The 21211-nt window shown below is 51.5% G+C and overlaps 1 protein-coding gene across 9 annotated transcripts in view; it reads left to right on the top strand.

The window, feature by feature from the left end:
- Positions 1–20132, top strand: part of CHD6 (chromodomain helicase DNA binding protein 6) — a 192294-nt gene extending 172162 nt beyond the window's left edge. For 6 of the 9 annotated variants that reach the window (XM_045084209.1, XM_045084206.1, XM_045084207.1 and 3 more), the window contains 7 exons: positions 331–1929; positions 4707–4858; positions 5665–5871; positions 7056–7508; positions 9118–9309; positions 10309–10428; positions 16772–20132. In XM_045084209.1, the coding sequence (XP_044940144.1) occupies positions 331–1929; positions 4707–4858; positions 5665–5871; positions 7056–7508; positions 9118–9309; positions 10309–10428; positions 16772–17668 (3620 nt within the window). In that variant the 3' untranslated portion in view covers positions 17669–20132. The other 3 variants (XM_045084210.1, XM_045084211.1, XM_045084212.1) reach the window with 3 other exon arrangements.
- Positions 20133–21211: the final 1079 nt, after the last annotated feature.

Raw genomic sequence — 21211 nt, 5'->3', positions numbered from 1 at the left:
CCTTCAGACGGGGGCAATGATGCTACAGCCTAGCATTGCCGTGAGAACTCAGTGACGTGTGTACAGTACTTGGGTACAGAGTACATGCCTACTAAACGAGAGCTTATCTTCTAGAACCAGAGTTCTCGTGCTCCTCCCTCACCCTCACTGGGTCTGTCCTAGTTTCATAGAAACCTTCCCTTCTCGTAGCTTTTCATGGTGTCAGGGGCACACACACCAAAGACTGTATGCCAGGGAGGAAAGCACTTAGACCAGAGACACGGGGGCTCAGGTGGGTGGCGGGTGTCCTGGGGCTGCCTTCAGTGATGGGCTCTGTGTTGGCCTTTCCAGGTCCCCCAGATCCCAGCATCTACGTGGAGCCCATCACTGAGGAGCGGGCCGCGAGGACTCTGTACCGCATCGAGCTGCTGCGGAAGGTCCGGGAGCAGGTGTTGAGGTGTCCGCAGCTGCACGAGCGCCTCCAGCTCTGCAGGCCCAGCCTCTACCTCCCGGTCTGGTGGGAGTGCGGGAAGCACGACCGAGACCTGCTCGTCGGCACCGCCAAACACGGCCTGAACCGCACTGACTATTACATCATGACCGACCCCCAGCTGTCCTTCCTGGACGCCTACAGGAACTACGCCCAGCACAAGAGAACGGACACCCAGGCCCCAGAAAGTCTCTGTTGCCTTTACCAGACCAACTCTAAACTATACGAATCTCTCACGTACACTCAGATGAGCAGGACTTCAGAGCCCCTTGAAAGTGAGCCTGAGAACCTCGTGAAAATAGAAGGTAGAGATGGTCACTCCACTCCACCTGGGGTCAGTTTATCTGACATGACTTGTGAAAACTTTATTTCTAAAGTTCAGGATGTCATGTCCGTCACCCACGATGAAAGTCTGCTGCCCGAGTGCTTGGAGGGCATGATGTATGGTAAGAAGGCCCTGAGTCGGGAGCCAGGCTCTTTCCAGGAGAGCCCCACTACCAGGACAGAACCCAGAAAGGATGCGCTGGCCCTCTCAGCAGGCGAGGACGGGAACTGCCAGCCTGGTGGCCGAGAGGCAGAACTACCTGCGGGCCCCTCTTTTCTGAGCAGCTTAGAAGCAGGAGTAGCTCAGATGAACATCAAAAATGGAAAACATCTGTTGCTCTCTCTTTCCAGGGAAGGGGACTTGTGCAGTGAGACAGGGCAGAGACCTGAAAGCATCGGGCAGCTGGAAGCCAAGTGCTTAGCTTCCCCTTCCTTGGATCAAGGAAATGAAAGTGGGTTTGTAGACATGTGCAATCTTAGTGTCTGTGACTCCAGAAGAAGCCTGTCATCAGATCAGCAATTAATTGATTTATTAGAAAACAAAAGTTTAGAAAGCAAATTGGTTTTGAGTCAGAACCACAGCGATGAGGAAGAGGAGGAGGAGGAGGAGAAGGAAGAGGACAACGCGGGCGCGGCGGCAGGCCTGAGGGGACGGCCCGAGGTGGTGCGTCTGGCCGATCCCACAGCCCACATCCATCCCACAGCCCACATCCTGAGGGAGAAGAGCCGAGGCTTCCATGTGGAGGAGGCCAAGAGAGGAACCCTGGAGGCCGTCAGCCAGAATCCTGGACCACGGGGGGCGCTTCCTCAAGCAGCCTGTCAGTGTCCCTGCAAGCACACGGGGAGGTGGACGCGTGGCCTCGAGAACGAGGAGTTTGAAGTGGAGAAACCCAAGGGTTATAACGCAGACGCGTACAAAAGCAAAACCAGTAGCATCCCAGTGGAGGCTGAGCCCCCCGCTCCTCCCGCAGAGCCCGCCCAGGGGAAGCACGAGCTGTTGAGCGAGCCTTGGAAAGACAGTGCAGAGGGGAAGAAAGCTTTCGCTGTGTATCCAGAAGCCAGTGAGCTCAAGTCTGAAGACGCGGATTTTGAGAGCAAAGATGATTATGACAGAGAGGGGAACGGCCACACTCAAGGTACAGTCGGTGAGGGCTGTGGTATTTTTGGTGAGCCGGTCCTCACGTGGCGGGGTGCGGGGTGGGGAGATGTGCGGCTTCTGAGTCACACCTGTACACGTTCCCTGCGGTCTAAGACCAGGCCTTGTCTGAAGGTGAGACAAAGTAGCTTAACACTGATCATTCTAGAACACTGAGGAGGATTGTGAACAGTGGTAGCACCTTTGTTGCATCAGCCATGTAACTTGGGAGGGGCTTACAAGCTGCTTTCTCCGTGGTAGACACTAGATGCCGCTCGGAAGGGAAGGAACTTGTTCTTCCACCAGGTGAGGACCTTCCAGCTGGTTAAAGTAGAAAAGCTTAGGAACATCAAGAACCTACAGTTTTCTAGAGGGAGAGTTAATTTTTCAGGAACTCCACAAAAATACGAGTAAACGTAATCTCATTTAGGTGAGCAAAGATAGTGCTGTTTATTCATATCATTATCCAAACCTTGTGATTGGATATTGGTGCATTTGGTTTAGATTCATTTTAATAACAGGGATAAAAATAACAATTACAAGTAACTCAACAAAAATACAGATAGATTTGAGCTTTTTAAATAGGGAAGTCTTAAATAAGGCTTTAAGTTAAGAGGACTTTTTAAATTTAAGAGTCTAAATGACTCAGATATTTCTGTGCCTCGGAGGATTTAAATACATTGATTAGAGATTCTGAGCAACAAGAAATGGTTTTTAACTTTTTTTACTGTTGTTTTTACTACTTTGGGCCCAAGAGGGCATATAATAGTGAAGAAAGATCATTCTGTTTGTCCTTATTACTGTCCAAAAAAAAAAAAATCCCTGTTCACATCTGGCCTGATGCCGGGACTGGTATTCAGGGATTAAGAGAGACAGCCATCTCCTTCTGCAGCAGTGACTTTTATATCACAGAAGGAAAGGGAGGGGAGCTCAGGCAAGCTCCCCTGCGTGATCTAACTTTCCTTTTTTTGGTAAGCTTACCCTTGGTCTAGTCCTTGTGATTAGTGACTCCCTTGAGACGGGTTCCAAACTCAAGTTAAAATTTACACACTAGCTAGGATAATGAAGAGAGGCTACTGAAAGGAATTTGACCGATTTGTTGCCCCAGCTGACACAGGGCGGGGGGTAGGGGAGCCGTCTCTGACCTTGTCTGCCCTCAGCCTAGGCCACAGAGGATCACTGCCATGTGTTAGATTATAAAACGCACATTGTTCTTTTAACCTTGTTGTGGGGGAAATCACCAAATAGTCCGTGGAAATCGAGGCAGTGAACTGAGTACAGAGTTTGGGAGAGTATGGGTTAGAGGAGAAGCATCTACCAATGCCGTCTGCTGCATCTTGGCTGAGCGGCACACACACCCATGGGTGGGTCCCCTTGCACCAGTGCTTTTCCGAATGCTTTTGCAGCACTCAGAAGGGGTCTTCCACACACAGTAGACATGGAACAGGTCGGGCAGAAGGGCTCGGTCTGTTTCTGCACCTGGAAATCTACCGTAAAGGAGCAGTGACTTTACAGCTGTCAGGGCCAGCCCCAGATCTCCTGGCTGTGTTTCCAGGGTTTTCTCTCACACATCATTACTTTTTCTTAAAACTCAAATCCAACCTCTCTGCTTAAAACCTTTCAGTGATGCCTCCCTTCAGATCGAGAATAAAATTCAAATTGTCTACCATTACAGAATTCAGCATTATCTAAATGATTCTACCCTTCTGCTCTCACCTTTGTACTTTCCCCCAGGAAAGTTCCTCAGCACGTCCAGAATAACCATTGTCCTCCTCTTCCTGGGGGCTCTCTCCTTTGAGAAGCCCTCCCTTCCGCCCTCTCTTACTCCATATCATGGCAGCTTGTTTCTTTTCGTAGCACTTGCCGCTGTTTATAATTGTGTTCATTTATTATTACTGTTTTCCTGACTGTCTGTCCCCCGTGAACCTTAAGAGCCTGAGGGCCACATCTGTCTCGTATATCCTTGAATCCGCTGGCCTAGCAAGGACCTGTTCGTGGTGAGCGGTCCCTGCAGCTCCCTAGACTTGGTGCGCAGTCTCCAGTGAAATCTCCACATTTCAGAGGATCAAATTCCATGTCATTTCACCAGAAAAGAGGCTCACAACTTTTCCTGCACTGGATGTTTTGCTACTCTGTGCTCATTCCCTATCATTCCCTCCCTTAGTAGTAAGTGGTAGTAAGTAGTAAGTATCCATTTCACACGGATAATAAAGTTTCACCACTGAAACTTTAAAGAATGAGCTGCATTTCCATTTCTTTCCATCAGTGAAGTAATTTGAGTGTTCTAGCTTTCTTTGCATCATTTTTTACGTGAAGCAGGTCTATTTTACCTTTGTTGTAAGTTTCAGGACCTTTCACCTATTGTCATTAACATCAGCATCTTGCTGTGTTACATTTCAAAGACTGTGCCTTCAAACGGATAAGAGTATTACAGTGTTCAGTTCCGTCCTGCCAGCCGCACTGCATGCACAAGCCTCTCGGTGCTCATTCCACTCTCACTCTTGGGTACACAGGACAATCTCCTGTTTTCTTTGGTTGTTTCCTTTGGTGTGTGCATGCAGAGTTACCACATGACTTGCACGGGTAGCCCTAGAGAAAGGATCTGCATGTATGGCTTAACTGATAGGGTTCTGCCAGAAATAGCATGGTAATTACTGTTCAATTTCAAATAAGCACTAAATGGGCTAAGTTTTTGAAAAGATAGATCAGGTGGCCTAATCGTTCAGCTCATTACTGTCTCCCAAGTACCAGATTAATTTTCTAAACCCTTCTTTGCAGATTACCCAGGGAAGTACTCTGAGGAGGAGAGCAAAAGCTCGACATCAGGCATCGCAGGAGACCTTGGGGATGACCTGCAGGAGGCTCGGGCTCCCACCATTGCTCAGCTGCTCCAGGAGAAAACCCTCTTTTCCTTCTCCGAGTGGCCGAAGGTACTCCCCAGAGCATGCGTTCTCTACCCAAAGCATTCTCAGCTTGTAGAGTATTTCTGAGTATAAACTCAGAGAAATGTGTAATGTCTTGAAAAAGTAGGGGCGCCTGGGTGGCTCAGTGGGTTAAGCCGCTGCCTTCGGCTCAGGTCATGATCTCAGGGTCCTGGGATCGAGTCCCGCATCAGGCTCTCTGCTCAGCAGGGAGCCTGCTTCCCCCCCTCTCTCTCTCTGCCTGCTTCTCTATCTACTTGTGATTTCTCTCTGTCAAATAAATAAATAAAATCTTAAAAAAAAAAAAAGTATTAATAATGTCACATTTAAACATTAAAGAAAGAGACACTTGGCTAATTAGACCAGAAGATAAAACTGTCTTCATATATAAAGCACTATGGCGGGACGCCTGGGTGGCTCAGTTGGTTGGACGACTGCCTTCGGCTCAGGTCATGATCCCGGAGTCCTGGGATCGAGTCCCGCATCGGACTCCCAGCTCCATGGGGAGTCTGCTTCTCTCTCTGACCTTCTCCTCGTTCATGCTCTCTCTCACTGTCTCTCTCTCAAGTAAATAAATAAAATCTTTAAAAAAAATAAAATAAAATAAATAAAAAATAAAGCACTATGGCTTTAATTTTCACTGTCCAGACCATAGAACTTAAGTATTTTAAGACTTGTAAAGTGAGTACATCTGAGTGTGCTATCTTCCTAATCAGCTCCTCCTGGTTAGAAAAAGGTGACACGTGATCTCTATGGACTTTGTGAATTTGGATAGCTTGGTACTTACTCCTCAGAACTTTTTGTCTTTTTTATAGGATCGCGTAATAATCAACCGCCTGGATAATATCTGCCATGTGGTGTTAAAGGGGAAGTGGCCTTCCAGCCAGCCGTACGAGCCCTCGGGCACACTGCCTACACCAGCCTTAAGCAGCAGTGCTGGTTCTCGGAGCAGCGCCTCGGAGCCGGAGGCCTCGGAACACGGCTTCAGCAGCAGTGCGGCGCTGGTGGCCCAGATCCAAAAGGTGAGGGCCGCTTGGCACTTCTCACTCGAGTCATTCGTTCAGCAAATACTGCGTGGAGAGGACTTCCTTCTCTTTCTACTTTTGGTTTTCTCTTTGGTTTCTTCCTTTTCCTTCTATAAAGTCAATGGTATTCATTGAAGAATTTAGATTTTGTCCTGTAGACAGCAGGGAGCTACGGAAGTTTGCTCCGCGAAGTGCATGGTGAAAACAGGGCTTTCCAGCTCAGCAGGAATAAGTGGTGTGCAGGTCCTTGGGAGAGGAGGGTCGGAGAGAAGAGGGCCAGAGGCTGGGAGGCCGAGTGGGGATCTGAGGAGGAGATGAGGTCTTCGACCAGGCTGGTGGCGAGGTGGGTACTAACAAGAGGGCGGGCGTCGGCGGGCACGGCCCGGTGACTGGCGAACATAGAGAGGGAGGCGTGAATGGACCAGTGTGTTCCACACTTAGAAGACCACGAGAATGATGGCAGCTGATAGAAATTAGGGAAATCAGAGAACGGCTTTTATAAACTCAGGCTATAACTCAAGTTTAATGTGAGATACATTGTTAGCACACAGGCTCGCGCTCTCCCAAGTGCACATGCGAACCTGTAGGGACCTTGAAAAGCTGCTGGTTTTGATTTAATGCGTCAGGGCTGTAAGACTGAGCGTTGGGATTTTTTTAATTTTCCAGTGGATTCTAATGTACAGTTGAGGTTGATTCCCCAGATTACGGTCCTGCACCTCTGGGGGTAATTCATAGACCAGCGGCGTTATCAGCACCTGGAAACCTGTTAGACCTACAGAATCTCAGGCCCACTGAAGGGAATTGACATTTGAACAAGCTCTCCGGGCGAGGGTGCCAGGATAGCTCACTGGTTAAGCATCTGACTTCAGCTCAGGTCATGATCCCAGGGTGTTAGGATCAAGTCCTGCATCGGGCTCCCTGCTCACAGGGGAGTCTGCTGCTGCCTTTACCTCTGCTGAGCGTGCGTGCACTCTCTCTCTCAAAATCTTTTTTTAAAAAATTGAAAACAAGCTCTCCAGGTTATTTGGTGCTAAAATCTGAGAAGGCTTGAGTGGAAAGAACTTCTCAGAAGTTGATTAGGAACCCTAGTCGGCCCAAGGAAGTCAGGCCCGGAGAAGGAGCTGCCATTCAGCCGCAGAAGTGGCATTCAGACCTCTCTCGCCACCTGTGTGTGTTTGCAGGAGAGCTTCCTGGCTCCAGTATTCACAAAGGACGAACAGAAGCTCAGACGTCCCTACGAGTTTGAGGTGGAGAGGGATGTGAAGGCCCGGAGCCTGGAACACTTCTCTGCCACCCACGGGCACCCCCCCGTTGTCCTCAATGGCTGGCACGGGGAGTCTGCAATAGATCTCTCCTGCACGTCAGAGGGGTCCCCAGGAGCCACGTCTCCTTTCCCGGTGAGCGCCAGCACCCCTAAGATCGGGGCTATCGGTTCACTTCAAGGAGCCCTCGGCATGGACTTGTCTGGGATTCTGCAAGCCGGCCTGATCCATCCAGTGACGGGACAGATTGTCAACGGAAGCCTCAGAAGAGACGACGCTGCCACGAGGAGGCGGAGAGGGAGACGGAAACATGTTGAAGGAGGGATGGACCTCATCTTTCTGAAGGAGCAGACGCTTCAGGCAGGAATCTTGGTGGGTATATGGGACCATTAAATAAAAACCTTGACCTTCCCACCCTGAGTAATAAACCCTTCCTCAGACACACGATTTTTAAATTTGTGGATCTTTTATCCCATTTCAAATATCCTGGTTAATTTCTCTTGTTACAAGTTGCCCAGTCTTTTCTAGAAACACATTTTAACCCATTACAGACCCTTCACCTGCATGCAACCTGAAGATATGAGCCAGGGGTCTTGCCGTTTCAAACACACACAGCCCAGACACCCGGCCCCGTGTTTCAGAAGAGATGCTGGTGACTGAGTGAAGCAGAACAGCGGGGCTGAGTTTGTGCCAGTGGTGCTCTGGGTTAGCGGGTTTTCCAGGAGCTGGGCTTTGCGGGGGGAACAGGGGTCAGGATCCCGACTCTGCTCTCTGTGTTGATCCTGGCTTTTCTACTTGACCTGCTGGGTTCCGTGGGGCACACCGCGGAACCTCACTTGCTCCTCTGTGAAGTGGGCCAGTCGCATCTCCCCCAGAGAGCTGCTGTGAGGGTTCACCAGCGTCATGCCAAGACAGCCTAAACCTAGAGGAGATCATTGTAAACAACAGATAAGGCTCGAAGCTGTATGCCTGGCCAAGAGAGGTTGCCTCAGACTTTGCCTAATGTGTCAAAGACAACTGACTTCCCTTTGTTTTTTGGTTTTTCCCATTTATTGAATTTCAGGCTCCAAAGCAGAAATCACATTTCATGTTTTCTTATTTTAAAAGGAATAATAATAACCAGTATTCATTGAGTGTTTGCTCTGTGCCAGGCACTGGGTTCAGGTGTTCGTGTAACTGTCCTATTTGATCTTCACAACTCTGTGAAGATGTTGTTATTACTCCCATTTTATAGATGAAGCAACTGATGCTAACAAGGATTGAATAACTTGCCCAAGATTATCCAGTAAGGTGGCAGGTCAGGGAACCAAGCCAAAGACATTGTTTACTAGTGCCTGTGAGCTTTATTATTAAGCTCTTTTGTTTGGTGTATTTTAAAGTTTTGTCTTCTAGACTTTCTATATAATTTGGGAGGCTGAGGTGACAGGTTCTTTCCCTGCCCAATCCTGCAAGCTTTTAAGACAGTTGTCTCATTTTTTAGAAGTGCAAAGCCATAGTTTCTTCTGTCGTGATCAGAGTATTTTTTAAATGTATCATGCAGACATTTCTTGAGTGCCACATGGTACTTTGTAGACCTATTACGGGCACTGGGAATGCAGAGATGAGTGAGACAGGCATTCCGCCTATAGAGGGAGAAACCGGTAAGTGAATTGCAGTGTGGCATTTCCTGGTATTAGAAAATCTGTGAGCGGTGCTGGGGGTCGGGGGTGGGAGGCAGCGTGCGGGAAGTAGGGTGGCCTTGGACTGTCCCTGACGGTGGCAGAGGCGGTAGCACAACCCGAGCAGACGGGAAGGTGAGGAGCATGAGAGGGAAGGCCAGCGTGTGCAGCGGCCCACGTGTGGGTCAGTGTTGCGGAGGATTCTTGCCGAAGCACCAGCACAGTAATACTCAGGGAAAAGGGTGGGAAGACACAAGGTGCATTTTCCTTTCAGAAACCAGTTTTCATTCTGTCATTCACATACTTGTTTCTCCTTTGTCCAGGAAGTCCACGAAGACCCAGGGCAGGCCCAGCCGAGCACCTCACACCCTGAAGGGCCGGTGCCTGCCGCTTCGGCCCCCGAGCCAGCCCCAGCAGCCGGCATCCAGGCCGAGAAAGCCATTCCCAGCAAGAGTCTGCTGGACTGGCTGAGGCAGCAGGCGGACTACTCCTTAGAGGTTCCCAGCTTTGGAGCAGTAAGTGCTGTCACTGCTCTGACCCTGCCGTTTCCTTCCTGCTGATGTGCTGCCGCGTTTGATAAGGAGCGTGCTCGGGGAGACCAGGAAGTTGGACAGAGATCTCTGTATCAACTGAGAACATCATTTTCAAGTTGGGGTTTTGTTTCTCAGTTTACATTTTGATGAAGTTTTCTAGTAACAGAAATCACAGCCCACATCAGAATGCTGTGCCAGGTCGTTGCGCAGCATCTTACAAGGACAGGAGTTGCCTAAGCTCAGCACCCCCTTCCCCTAGAATCACCATGCAAGATCTAAGTGCACGGAGAAATCTTTAGGTTGATAAAACACTGCCAGTGCAGGAATGTGTTTCTCTGTGTTCTTTCTGAGTTAACACATCACCACCTTAGGGGGTGGGAGGTGTGCGTTCTTTGTTTGAGTCACAACTTTGCCACTCTTCCTTCAAGTCCTCCGAACTGCCTTTGCCCGAGATCCTCCAGATTGGAAGTCTGTAGGAGCGGGCTCCTGAGCGCTGGTGTCTCTTCTTGGTGTTCTTTTCTCACGTGCTCGCCTGTCCCATCGCCATTTTGTCCTGGGTACATCCGACTAATAAGATGTGGATGGTGGAGAGCTCACGAGGAGGAGGAGAACGCATTCACAGACACACACCCTCCAAAGAGACAAAGCCCGCCAGATAGGTAGCCGTGGAGAGAGAATCTGGAAATGAGGAGGAGGAGAAGGCCGGGGAGTAAGCAGTACACAGAGAGAGCACTGGGTCGGCTCTAGTCTGACCCAAGAGGCCCACACAGCCTGTTCTCCAGTTCCATGCAGGAACGCCATTGTTTCAAAGAAAGCCTGGGTGAGGGCCCATTAGCTCTTTCCTTTGTCAGCCTAACCTGACGGGGTCCTGTACAGAGGTCCATTAATGAGAGAAGAGCAAAACCAGCTGAAAAACACGACCCTCATCAGAAGAATCTGTGACAGGATGGTTTGTAATGTTGGTTTCCATTTGCCTCCTAGAATTTTTCAGACAAACCAAAGCAGAGGAGGCCACGCTGTAAGGAACCTGGAAAATTAGACATCAACTCCCTGAGTGGGGAAGAGAGGGTTCCTGCTGTCCCCAAGGAGCCAGGACTACGGGTAAGGAAGAGGGATGTGTCCCAGTGAAGCCAAGCCTTGCAGACTCGGGAAAAGCTCCAGCTGAGAAGTAGGGAGCCAGGGGCCGTCTTCTCAGAGGACAAGAGGCCGGCACAGGAAGCTGATAAGTCGTGATAAGTGGTATCGGGGCCTCTTGAGCAGCAGTAGGGCTTCCCGTGGTCATTTGTTTTCAACCTTTACCACCAAACCTTTTGGTTTAAATTGGTAAAACTATTCCCAAAATTTGATATCCGGCACCCCCCGTCCCAGTACAGTGTAGAGCGTTCAGGGAAATAGACCTTAACGCCTATCAGGAATCTCTTTCTAGTGTTAACAAATGTCATTATTGGAAATTTCCATTTAAAACATTTCCTCCTAGTCCATCCCCACTGGCAATGAAAAGCAGCCGACTCCAAGCACTGCCCTTTTCCTCATATAGAATCCTGAGCCTGGAAGAGACTTCAAAAGACATCTGTGAAATAGTTGTAGTCTAACGCATCTGAGTTAATTATAGCCCACAGAGGAGGACCGATTTGGAATAGAAAAGTCATAACCTCTAGGGGGCAGTAATAACATTCCAACCTGAAAATGCGTCAGGTTTGGGCAAATGATCCGTAACTGTGCTTTCAACCTCGGCAAAACGGAGCGTCGGAAGAGCATCACGGGCATCTGCTCTTCTCGGGTTGTCCCCCCAGACGCACAGGCTTCCCCGAACGCCTTCTCCTCGAGGCTCCGCCAGCTGCAGCTCTCCCTGGGAATGAATTCCCTTCCTAGTGGGATGGCCTGGATGTGATTTCTTCTTTCAGCTCCAGAAGACCACCCACCCTAGTCATTTCCTCCTTTTGCAAAAGAAAGTTGTAACTTAATGTTTTCAAGGAGTCTGTGACTGATGTTGTCACCTGTTGGATTGTTCCATCAGCTCTGCAGACAGAACTGCGCCCCCTCACCTCCGTCCCCGACCGCAGCCGCTGCAGGAATGGGGCCGGGGCCCCGTCCCAAGGTTGGCTGCTTGTTAGAAAACTCATCACATTGGGCAGGTGCCCTTTGGCCCCTGTCTTGTTCTCTTGTCTGAGGGTGTCTCTAGCACCGCTTTGCTTAGACCAACCTGTGCTGTGCACGCTGGTGCAGCTGCAGTCCTTAGCCCAGCGGCCTTTCTCCAGCCCGTAGGCCGCCCCCCCCTCTCCGGGCGTTTCCACACACGGCATCACGCGAAAGTCATCCAGGACAGACTCTGGTCCTTGCTTTGTTGTAGCCTCTTAGCTCTTGCTGTAGACACACATCAGAAAAAACACATGGTTTCCTCCTTGGCTTTTCCATTTCTTTCTACATGTCTAACAGTTTCCTTCGTGTTCTCTGGAAATTAATGTTCACGCTCCTACAGACTCTGATGCCTTGCCAGAAAACCCATTTCTAAGCTGTTCTTGCAAGCCAGCCTTTTACCAGAGACGCATTTTTCCTCCTTCGTGAAATAAACACAAGTCCCTGCCTCAGAGGCCCTTGTCCTGCAGGAAGGTGAGGCGAGGAAGCCCTCGTGCACCTGGTCCCCAGGGCTGCCCAGCCTCCCCAGTGGGGAAGGGCCAGCATGGCGCAGGCTGGACACTCTGCCTGACTCCAGGAGGGCCCGTCTCCCTCAGCTCCTGCTGGGACAGGAGCCCTCCCGGGTGTGCTGCGCTCGTTCTTTCCCGCGGAAACCCCCTGCTTCTGGAAACAGATTCAGATCAGGAAGCCTCTCCCTTCCCTCAGCCCCTTCTGCTGTGGGCGCTGTGGCTCGGCTGGGCAAGCGCCATGGGCTGCACGTGGGATTCAGCTCCCAGGACGGCCAGTACGTGGTGGTCACGCGTGAGAGGTGTATGGGCACGTGCACGTGTAGGTGGAAGTTACCTTTGTCTCACAGATGTGTGTGTAGGGTTTTCTGCTCGTTTCTTGTTGAGTCATTGGACAGTAACTTGCAGAGATAACCCGTCACCCCTAAACACTTCAGCCTGTGCCTCCTAATATTTTCCTACCTAACTATTACCATTACCACACACGGGAATGTTAATAATATTTAGTCCACGTTCTGATTTCCACAAGTTGTCCCCAAAAATGTCCTTTTTTTTTTTTTTTTTTTTTTACATTTTGTTCTTGTGTTTGAGAGAGTGAGCAAGACAGAGAGAGAGCATGAGAGCGGGAAGAGTCAGAGGGAGAAGCAGACTCCCCGCTGAGCAGGGAGCCCGACGCAGGGCTCCATCCAGGAGCTCCGGGATCATAACCCAAGCCGACAACCAACTCTCAACCAACTGAGCCCCTCACACGGCAAACCTCCCCGCCCAAAAAAAATATCTTTTAGAGCCAGTTTTTGTTTTATTGTGTGTTTCGGAATTTTAGCTTCATTCCCACATGTACTTCCTTCTTTGCTTGTCAGGCCTCCCTCCACTCAGTGAATGTTTGTGGGCTAAATCTCCTCGCCTTGCTGGGAAGAGTAGGGAAGTCTTGGTCACCACCTCCGCTCCACCTCTACTCCGGAGTTCAGCTCGAGAGCTGTAACCCATAGGCTTTGGAGTAAACGCTACCGGTGTTGGTGAAGATGTCTTGAGTTGGAATGCCCGTGTACCATCTGGAAAAGCACATGTGCCTCCAGTGTTGCTTAACATCTGACTCTCCTTTTCCTTGCTCTCCTTGCCTTCTCCCCAGGCTTCCCCTGGAAGAGGAAGCAGGTTTGCTCTCGGGGTATAATTACCAGGAGGGAGAGCTGCCAAACCCCAGCTTGGCCGCTGTGTGTGGTCGCTGAGCGGCTGGGAGGGGCAGCTGAGGGGGTGGGCAGCAGCTGGGCGGCTAGAGGGACTCTCGCTCCCACGGGAAGTGGTGAGATCCGACTTCCTGTGCCAGCACCCCTCTTGGTGTCTGTCGCTGTAGATGAGGAGCTGTTCTCTTCACCCTGGGGCCTTTCTGCTGCTGCCCCTCCGATCCGATCCGAGCAGGAGAAGGCAACTCCTGCTTGCCTCCTTGGCAGGGTCCCAGTTCCGAGAGGGCTCAGCACTCTCTCTGCATCAGAGGCTCACAACAAGGGCAGCAGAGGGATGCTTCTGGACGTCCTGATACCTGAGGAGCGTCGTAGAGTCCTGCGGGATGCAGGCTGGTCTGGATGAGCTGTCTGGCCCTAGATGCCCGGTTGAACTCCGAGTATGGTAGAGAGCATCTGAGTGACGGCAAGCTCTGGGTTTGCCTCCCAACCTCGGACTTCTGTCCGCGCCCTCCCCGCTGGAGACTTACAAAGGAACTCCGTGGGCATGAAGGAAGAAGACACACCCCGGCGCCTTTCCCTGGCTCTTGGCTGTGGGCGGGCCTCAGGGAAGAGCTCTTGGAAATGCCCAGGGGTCCTGTTACGGTTCCCCTGGCCAGGGCCATCGGCTGAGCTGGTGTGCATCAGAAGTCCTGCTTTTAGTCTGGCCCTGGTTCCATCAAGCCCTACTTTCTGTCTCCGGAAATAGGAACCAGGCGGGAATGGCTCTGCAAGTGATCGTCCCCGGAGCCGGAGTGAGCGGCTGCCCCACGAAGAGCAGGCTCCCTGTGCCCTGGGGAAGCAGGTCCCGTTTTTCTTACTCTGTGAGAAAGAAGGGGCGCAGAGCGTAACAATCTCATTTCCCTCTGCTATTCTAAACCAAGGCTTTTTTTTTTTTTTTTTAAGATGTTATTTATTTATTTGACGAGAGAGATCACAAGTAGGCAGAGAGGCAGGCAGAGAGAGAGGAGAAGGCAGGCTCCCTGCTAAGCAGAGAGCCCGATGCGGGGCTAGACCCCAGGACCCTGGGATCATGACCTGAGCTGAAGGCAGAGGCTTTAACCCACTAAGCCACCCAGGCGCCCCTAAACAAGGCTTTTTGAGAAGAGTTTTCTTAAGAGTCGACCATCATAAAGCATTTTGCTCACGATCCAGTTTTTCTTGAATATTGTTCAAGACTTTGAAGGACAGATGTAGAATTTCAAAAATGACATAATTCCTGGGGATTTGGGAACATTCAAGTACACGTTTTTCACATGTCTACAGATCTTTAAGTTCTTTATGAAATGGCTGTGATGATTGGGCTGGTGCTGCAGGGTTGGTGGGATTGCTAATTGAGATAATGCGCACAGAGCCCTTAGCATCTGCCTGACTCGGGGTCACAGCGTGGTGAGTGGTGCTGTCGTTCCTCCTGCTGCTCTTCCTTTCCCTGCCAGCTCCCTGGGACGGCCACCGTCGCCGGGCTCCCGCACTGCCCACGCCATGGGCCTCATGCCTGCCTCCCCAGCTGCTGCCCCCGACGTGTGCTCCTGGAGAACCTGAACCCATGTTATCCACCAACCCCGTCTCCGCAGCTGCCCCTTTGAGCAGAGAGGTGTTGGATTTTCGAGGGATTTGACTTCTTCAGCAGTTAGGCAGTGAGCTGACCGGGGACGCCAGAGCTCCTGGAATCAAGTCCAAGTGGGCGTCCTCGGGCAGGCTGTGAGGAGGCCTCCTGCCTGTGCGCACACCTGGCTGCCAGTCTCAGCCCTTAAGCATCTGTGGGCTCCTGGCCTTCTTGTCCTGTCTCCTTTGGCACTCCAGCCCTAATAAAAGTGTTTCTCGGGCCCTTCCCACGTCTCTTGGTTTGACCTGCATCTGGGTCCCTGAGTCCGAGCCTCCAAGTAGACAGTTGGACCCTCAGCCGTGTCTTGCCACGTCCCCACCCCCACTCCCCACTCCAGCCCTGCAGGAAGGGAAGGTATTGACACAGCTGAGAATCCTGCAAAGGCAGCCGAGGTGGCTCTGGAGAAGCGTGGGCTCCTCCAGCCTCAGCAGCGCCCGGAGCCTCACTCCCACCTGCTGCCTCTGTGCAGGGCCCCGTCCCTGCTTCCGCGTTCCGGCCCCAATGGCAGCATGCATCCCCAGGACAGACCCAGGGTTACAGGTCCCTCGGGGCCACTCTGAACATCTGGGGGCTCACCGTGGCTGTGATCGAAGAGAAGGTGGTAGAATGATACCAGCTTTGTGACAGGAACGACAAGGAGGAGAGAGGACTTCAGGGGCCCACAGGGAAGGGCGTCTTTACGCGCCTCTGTACGGAGAAGACAGATTGCGTGGTAGCCGCAGCTGTGCCCGGGCACCCCCAGTGCCGTCCGCAGTGGGGAGGAGGGGTGGGGCTTCCTGGGGGAAAAGATTGCTCTGGATACAGAGATTATTCAGGCTATTTTGGAAGCAGATTCGAGTCAGACGCTTGGTAATTGCGGCAGTAGTTCCGCTCTCTCCCTGCAGGCGGGCAGTGGGCCCTGGCACAGCAGGCTCCCCAGGGGGACTGGTGCGGCCTCATTGCCCTTGGGGCTCCTGGGCCACAGGCACAGAGGAAGGAGTGAGTGTGGCTGCAGCAAGCCCACTGCCAGGCTCGCACTGGCCCTGCGGCTCCCTGCCTCTCTGGCATCCACAGAGGCAGCGGCGGGGTGTCCCATGAGCAGGGCTGGTGACTCGGGGGCCGGCGTGGCTGCACATCCGTGGCGCAGTCGCAGTCCAGGCTGCAGGCACTTGGCCCTGGGGGTCTTCGCTCAGCAGGAAAACGAGCACAACCTAGTCCTCTGATCAGAGCAAAACTAGATTGTCTCCCTTGAGGCCACCCAGAACGTCACTTTGATGCGATGCCTTTCCCCAGCAATGTGCAAGAGTGCCTCGTCCTGGCACCTGTGTAGGCTTCCTGATCGGCGTCTGAGCGGTGGTCCTGCAGGCGCTTGGGACCCAGGGGGAGTGGGGTGCGCGCAGATACTGGCATCCCTTCAGTGAGCACTTCCCGTGGGCCAGATAACGTCTTGCACACTTGGTTTTCAGTAACTGCCAGATAGCTGTCGCGGACCTTTCTCCCCAGAACTCTGAGAGGCTAACCTCTGTGGCTCAAGTCCCACAGCTTGTTACGGAGTTGGGACCAAGGTCCAGGTCCGACGGCTGCAAAGCTCTATCTCCCCTCCTCTGCTTTGTTGCTGTTGCTTCCCATACAAAGCTTCCTGTGTCACGAGGAAGAGGAATGCTCGCTTTGGTCAAGCGCTCCAGCTGCAAGTCTCAACTAAGACCTGGGTGTCCTTATCGGGGCTCCAGCTCCCAGAGCCCTGACAGGCTTCTCCAGAGCAGATGCCGCCTGCTTGTGCTAGTTGGTGGCTCTTGGCCTCGGAGAGAGTGACTTCAGGCAGGCAGGCAGGAGCTGGCAAGGCAGGCAGGCGGGAGTAGGGGGGGTGGGGGGGACTCCCACCTGGGTCTGTCGTGCAGCAGGGACAGGCCAGACTGGTGCAGAACCCTGGTCTTTGTCCCCAGACCGTGACGTGCCACCCGGTAACCTTGCGCATCCTGTGTTTCTTTGTCCTTTTTCAGGGGTTTCTCCCAGAAAACAAGTTCAATCACACCCTGGCTGAGCCTGTTCTTCGAGATGCGGGCCCCCGCAGAAGGGGGAGGCGGCCTCGGAGCGAGCTCCTGAAGGCACCGGCTATCGTGGCGGACGCTCCGGCGGGGATGGGGCCCCTGTTCATGAATGGCCTCATAGCTGGGATGGACCTGGTAGGACTCCAGAACATGAGAAACGTGCCGGGCATCCCCCTCACGGGCCTGGTGGGCTTCCCGGCTGGCTTCGCCGCGATGCCCACGGGCGAAGAGGTCAAGAGCTCCCTGAGCATGCTGCCCCTGATGCTGCCGGGGATGGCCGCGGTGCCCCCGATGCTCGGGGTCGGGGGCCTCCTCAACGCGCCCATGGCCGCCGCCTGCCCCTCCGCCGCTCCCGCGCCTCCGCCAAGCACAACGAAGAGTGGGACCGCAGCGCCCGAGAAGACTGTCGAGGACAAGCCAAGTAGCCATGATGTAAAAACAGACACATTGGCTGAAGACAAGCCTGGTCCTGGTCCGTTTTCTGATCAGTCCGAACCCGCAATAACTACCAGTAGTCCTGTGGCTTTTAACCCGTTCCTCATCCCAGGAGTGTCTCCTGGACTCATTTACCCATCCATGTTTCTCTCCCCTGGCATGGGCATGGCTCTGCCGGCGATGCAGCAGGCCAGACACTCTGAGGTGTTGGGTCTGGAGAGCCAGAAGAGGAAGAAGAAGAAAACAAAAGGAGACAGTCTGAACCCCAACCCAGAGCCCGCTGCCGGGTCCGAAAAGGAGCCAGGCAGCGACCAGAACTGCCCCGAATCCAGGGCCCCCAGGCCCGCGGATAGAGAACATGCAGCCCAGGCCAGGGAGGGGGGCCTCAAAGACTCTAACAGTGACACCAATTAGAACTTTTTCATTTAAGAAATGATTGTGACTTGTAAGTTTCTTATCCCATAAAGGTTTGTTACTTCCTCACTTCACCTTCATAAGAACCTGTGTTTCCATGAGTAAGACTATCTACCTAATTTTCTGAGAACTGTGGTCACGGATGTTAATAGTCGCAGGGTCTTGCCACTTCATTAGCTGAGTGTTGTCGACCTAGTGTAGGAGGCACAGAATTCTCGTTCTGCTACCCACTCGTTCATTCCAGCAGCCGTAGCTGATACAGTACTTGGTGACACGCCCCCTCCCCCGCACCTCCAAGTTTCCCACTAATTTGAGGAGGGACAATGGCAAAAGAGAGCTGTCTAGGGACTCCCCATGGAGGGCCGAAGAACGGAGACCGCGAGGAGCTGCTCTTTTCCCTGAGCTGTGTTGAATGGGAAGCATGTGATGGGGAAACCGAAAAGCACAGAAACAGGAAATGCTGGTGCATATTTTTTCGTTCCAATATTTCCCTATTTTATCATGATGACTAAATGAGTAGTGTAGACAGAAGTATATAACTAACGGTTGAAAATGCATATATTCATTTCTTTATAAAACAAACCTTACTGGTAGCAGCAGGACATCCCCTTCATGGTACTCAGACACGTGTAGCAAAGAGAAACGCTGACCGGGCATCGGCACGCGCACGCGTGCTCTCTCCCCCGGGTCGGAGGCTCACTCAGGATGAGAAAGCTTTACACCCCCAGGGTTCTTGCCGGCCGCGGGGGGCTGGCGAAGGGCTCGCCTCCAAGGGGGGCGCCACACGTGGCTCATAAGCACGCGGCTGGCATCTGGTCCCCTTGTTCTCAAGAGTCGCTCCGGCCGCTACCGGGGCCCGCACGGGTTTTTACCTTGTGCTTCCCTTCAGCAAGAATAAGGCTCTTTCTGGAGCCTGGGAGAGTAGCGTCACTCAACACTTTTTACACTTTGTTAGGTCCCTTCGTCAAAATTGTTTGAGGTTGTCAGAACATGTGTGTGCCACCTTTTATAAAATGACTGTGAACGTTTGTTTCTTCTGTTTTTGTTTTTGTTTTTTTTTCCCTCTCTCCGGTTTCCATTTTGCAGTTGGACCCAGATTCCAAATCAAGTTAGCTGAGACCGTTGCAAATCAACATCATTTTCCCTTCTTCCTCCCTCGGGAAGCACCTGCCTAAGGGGCGCTCACCCCACCTCTGCCCCTCCCCACTCGTGTTCCATCCTTCCTGAGGGTCTTAACTCTTTTATCGACCGTTCACGCTCTGAGACTTGAAATAAGCTCATGGGTCAGGACTCGGGGGGGGGAGGGGGGCACAGGGCTGTGCAGGACCGTTGGAAATGTTGGAAGTGTTACTGGTACCAGTTTCACTTTGTGTTGTCACAATTTACTGTATTTTTTACTTTTTCTGTTACAGTTTTGCTAATTTATCAGAAGGTCCAAAAGTTCGACATAACTATTTCAGTTTGCATTATTTATTTATGATGCTTTTGTCATTGTCTTTTATACATTTGGGATTATAAATTATGTAAATGTTAAAATGAGCATCTCAAAGAAGTCTGTTAAATTGTGACCGGGAAAAAAAAAAAATCAGATGTATTTTCAGACAGTAGAGTCCCAGCGTTATGAATCAGATAAAAATAAGGAATTCTGTAACTGATCACATGAGTATGAAGAAAGAATCCAGCGAATGAGCAAATCCTATTTAATGACATCTTTGTAGCATAGATGGTCTAAATGCTGACAACAGATTTCTTAGAAATGCTGCTCTCTATTTAACTAACATTTTGTTCAGTTTTGCCTCCAGTGGAAGCAGAAAGGGTTTTTTCAGCTGTTAAATCCTAAAAATCAATATAATTTATTTATGTAAAAAAAAAAATCACTCAATCGATATATTTTTGAACCTTTTAAGTACTAATTTTCTTTTTATCAAGTAGAAAAAAAAATGTATTTGCCCTAAATCCTTAAAATACAAATGCTATAAAAATTCATGTATCTTGAAAGCCTTACTGCAAATGAGTATTATAGACATCCAGCAGAGCCTGGGTTTCCCTTTGTCGGTGTCGGCGTTGTTTTGTATGGAAAAGCTGCTTTCCCCAGGTTCCGCTTAGAACCTCCCGTAGGTCACAGGGTTCAATATGGATTTGATTTAAAAACCCACCAGCATGCTGAATCCCTTGTTATATCTTACCGAACCTGTATGTTAACTCTCTGGGTGTTTAGGCTTATCTTTGACTGCTATTGTGTCCCTGTTTGCAAAATGAAAATGACACTCTGTGGATTATTTGCTCTGTAAGGCATAAGTGCTTCTTATGATTATTTTTGACGTTTCCAAGAGCAAAAGCCAAATCTAAAACTCTTCAGCAAACTTGAGCCTTTTCATCTAAATTCCATGTCACTCACGGCCATAACTTTCCTTCGTCATTCTTCACCCCCGTGTCTCACATAATAAATTGTCTGTGGTCTTGATCCTGGATTTAAAAAAAAAAAAAAAAAACAATTTCAAAAGTCAAATTCAGTGGCACTTGGATGTCTCTTGCTGCCTGGGCCCCTATGCACACAGCAGTCCACAATCTTTCCGAGGTGCTCAGTTTATTCTGGGCACACTGTTGGGGCTCGTTAAGGATTCACTGGTGGGGGTGGATTGGCCGGATCTCCTCACCGGAACACTGCTTAAGACCTATGCCATGGAGGGGAGCGCAGCCAAGTTCCCGCTTCCCAGGTTTGGGGCCTGAACACTCAGCTGATGCCTCAACCATGCGACTTTCTTAAACCCCTTTCTAGAAGCTCGCCCCTCAAATCACACACCTGGGACTTCGGGGGGGGGGGGTACCTCGGTGGGCTCAGAACGGGCTCGAGAACACAGGAATGCCTCAGTAGCTGGGGTCCTTGAGGCTCATTAAGGATTTGGTGGTCTTTAGTCCCAGACTGGGAGCAGGAGACCCACCCAGTTTCGCCCTCGCTGGGTCCCTACTAGGTGCCTCCCACCCACAGATGGTGGCTGAAGAGCAGGGAGGGCGCCTGAGGGATGGTTCACCAAGGCCTCGGAGTCTCCCGCTGCAGCTTTCCGAGGAAGGATGTACCACAGTCGTCCTAGACCTCCAATCCAGATGTGCGGAACCCTCGTTCTGGGCAGGGTGATAACTGATGCAGCAAGAGCAGGAAAGAGGCTTGGGTTCACTCTTGACCTGGGAGCCTGCCCCAGTAGATTCCCCCTCCACGAGGGCAGAGGAGAGCATTTGGAGCACGCTGGGCTCGTGTTGCCGTGTTGTGTGTGTGTGTGTGTGTGTGCCGTAAGTGACCTCACTTGTCTTCAGAGCGTCTTGGTTGCTGGGTAGAGGGACGCTGGCATCCAGGCTGCCGGATGAAAGCCAACAGAAGGCTGCACAGCTATGTCACCAAGCGCAGCGAGCAGAGCTGGAGCTAGGTCCCACCGGCCTGAGGTGGGAACAGGCCAGCCTTTGTGATGCCCATCTGAGACATCACATCTCTCCGCCTCAGAGACCAGATAGGACTGAGTGGCACTCAGAAACATGGGCACCGGGCGC

The sequence above is a fragment of the Mustela putorius genome, unplaced genomic scaffold (assembly GCF_011764305.1).
Source record: "Mustela putorius furo isolate JIRA1106 unplaced genomic scaffold, ASM1176430v1.1 tig00000743_pilon_pilon_pilon, whole genome shotgun sequence".
Classification (NCBI taxonomy): domain Eukaryota; kingdom Metazoa; phylum Chordata; class Mammalia; order Carnivora; family Mustelidae; genus Mustela; species Mustela putorius.
Note: the sequence above shows the minus strand (reverse complement) of the source record. Positions and strands in the feature narration are given on the sequence as shown.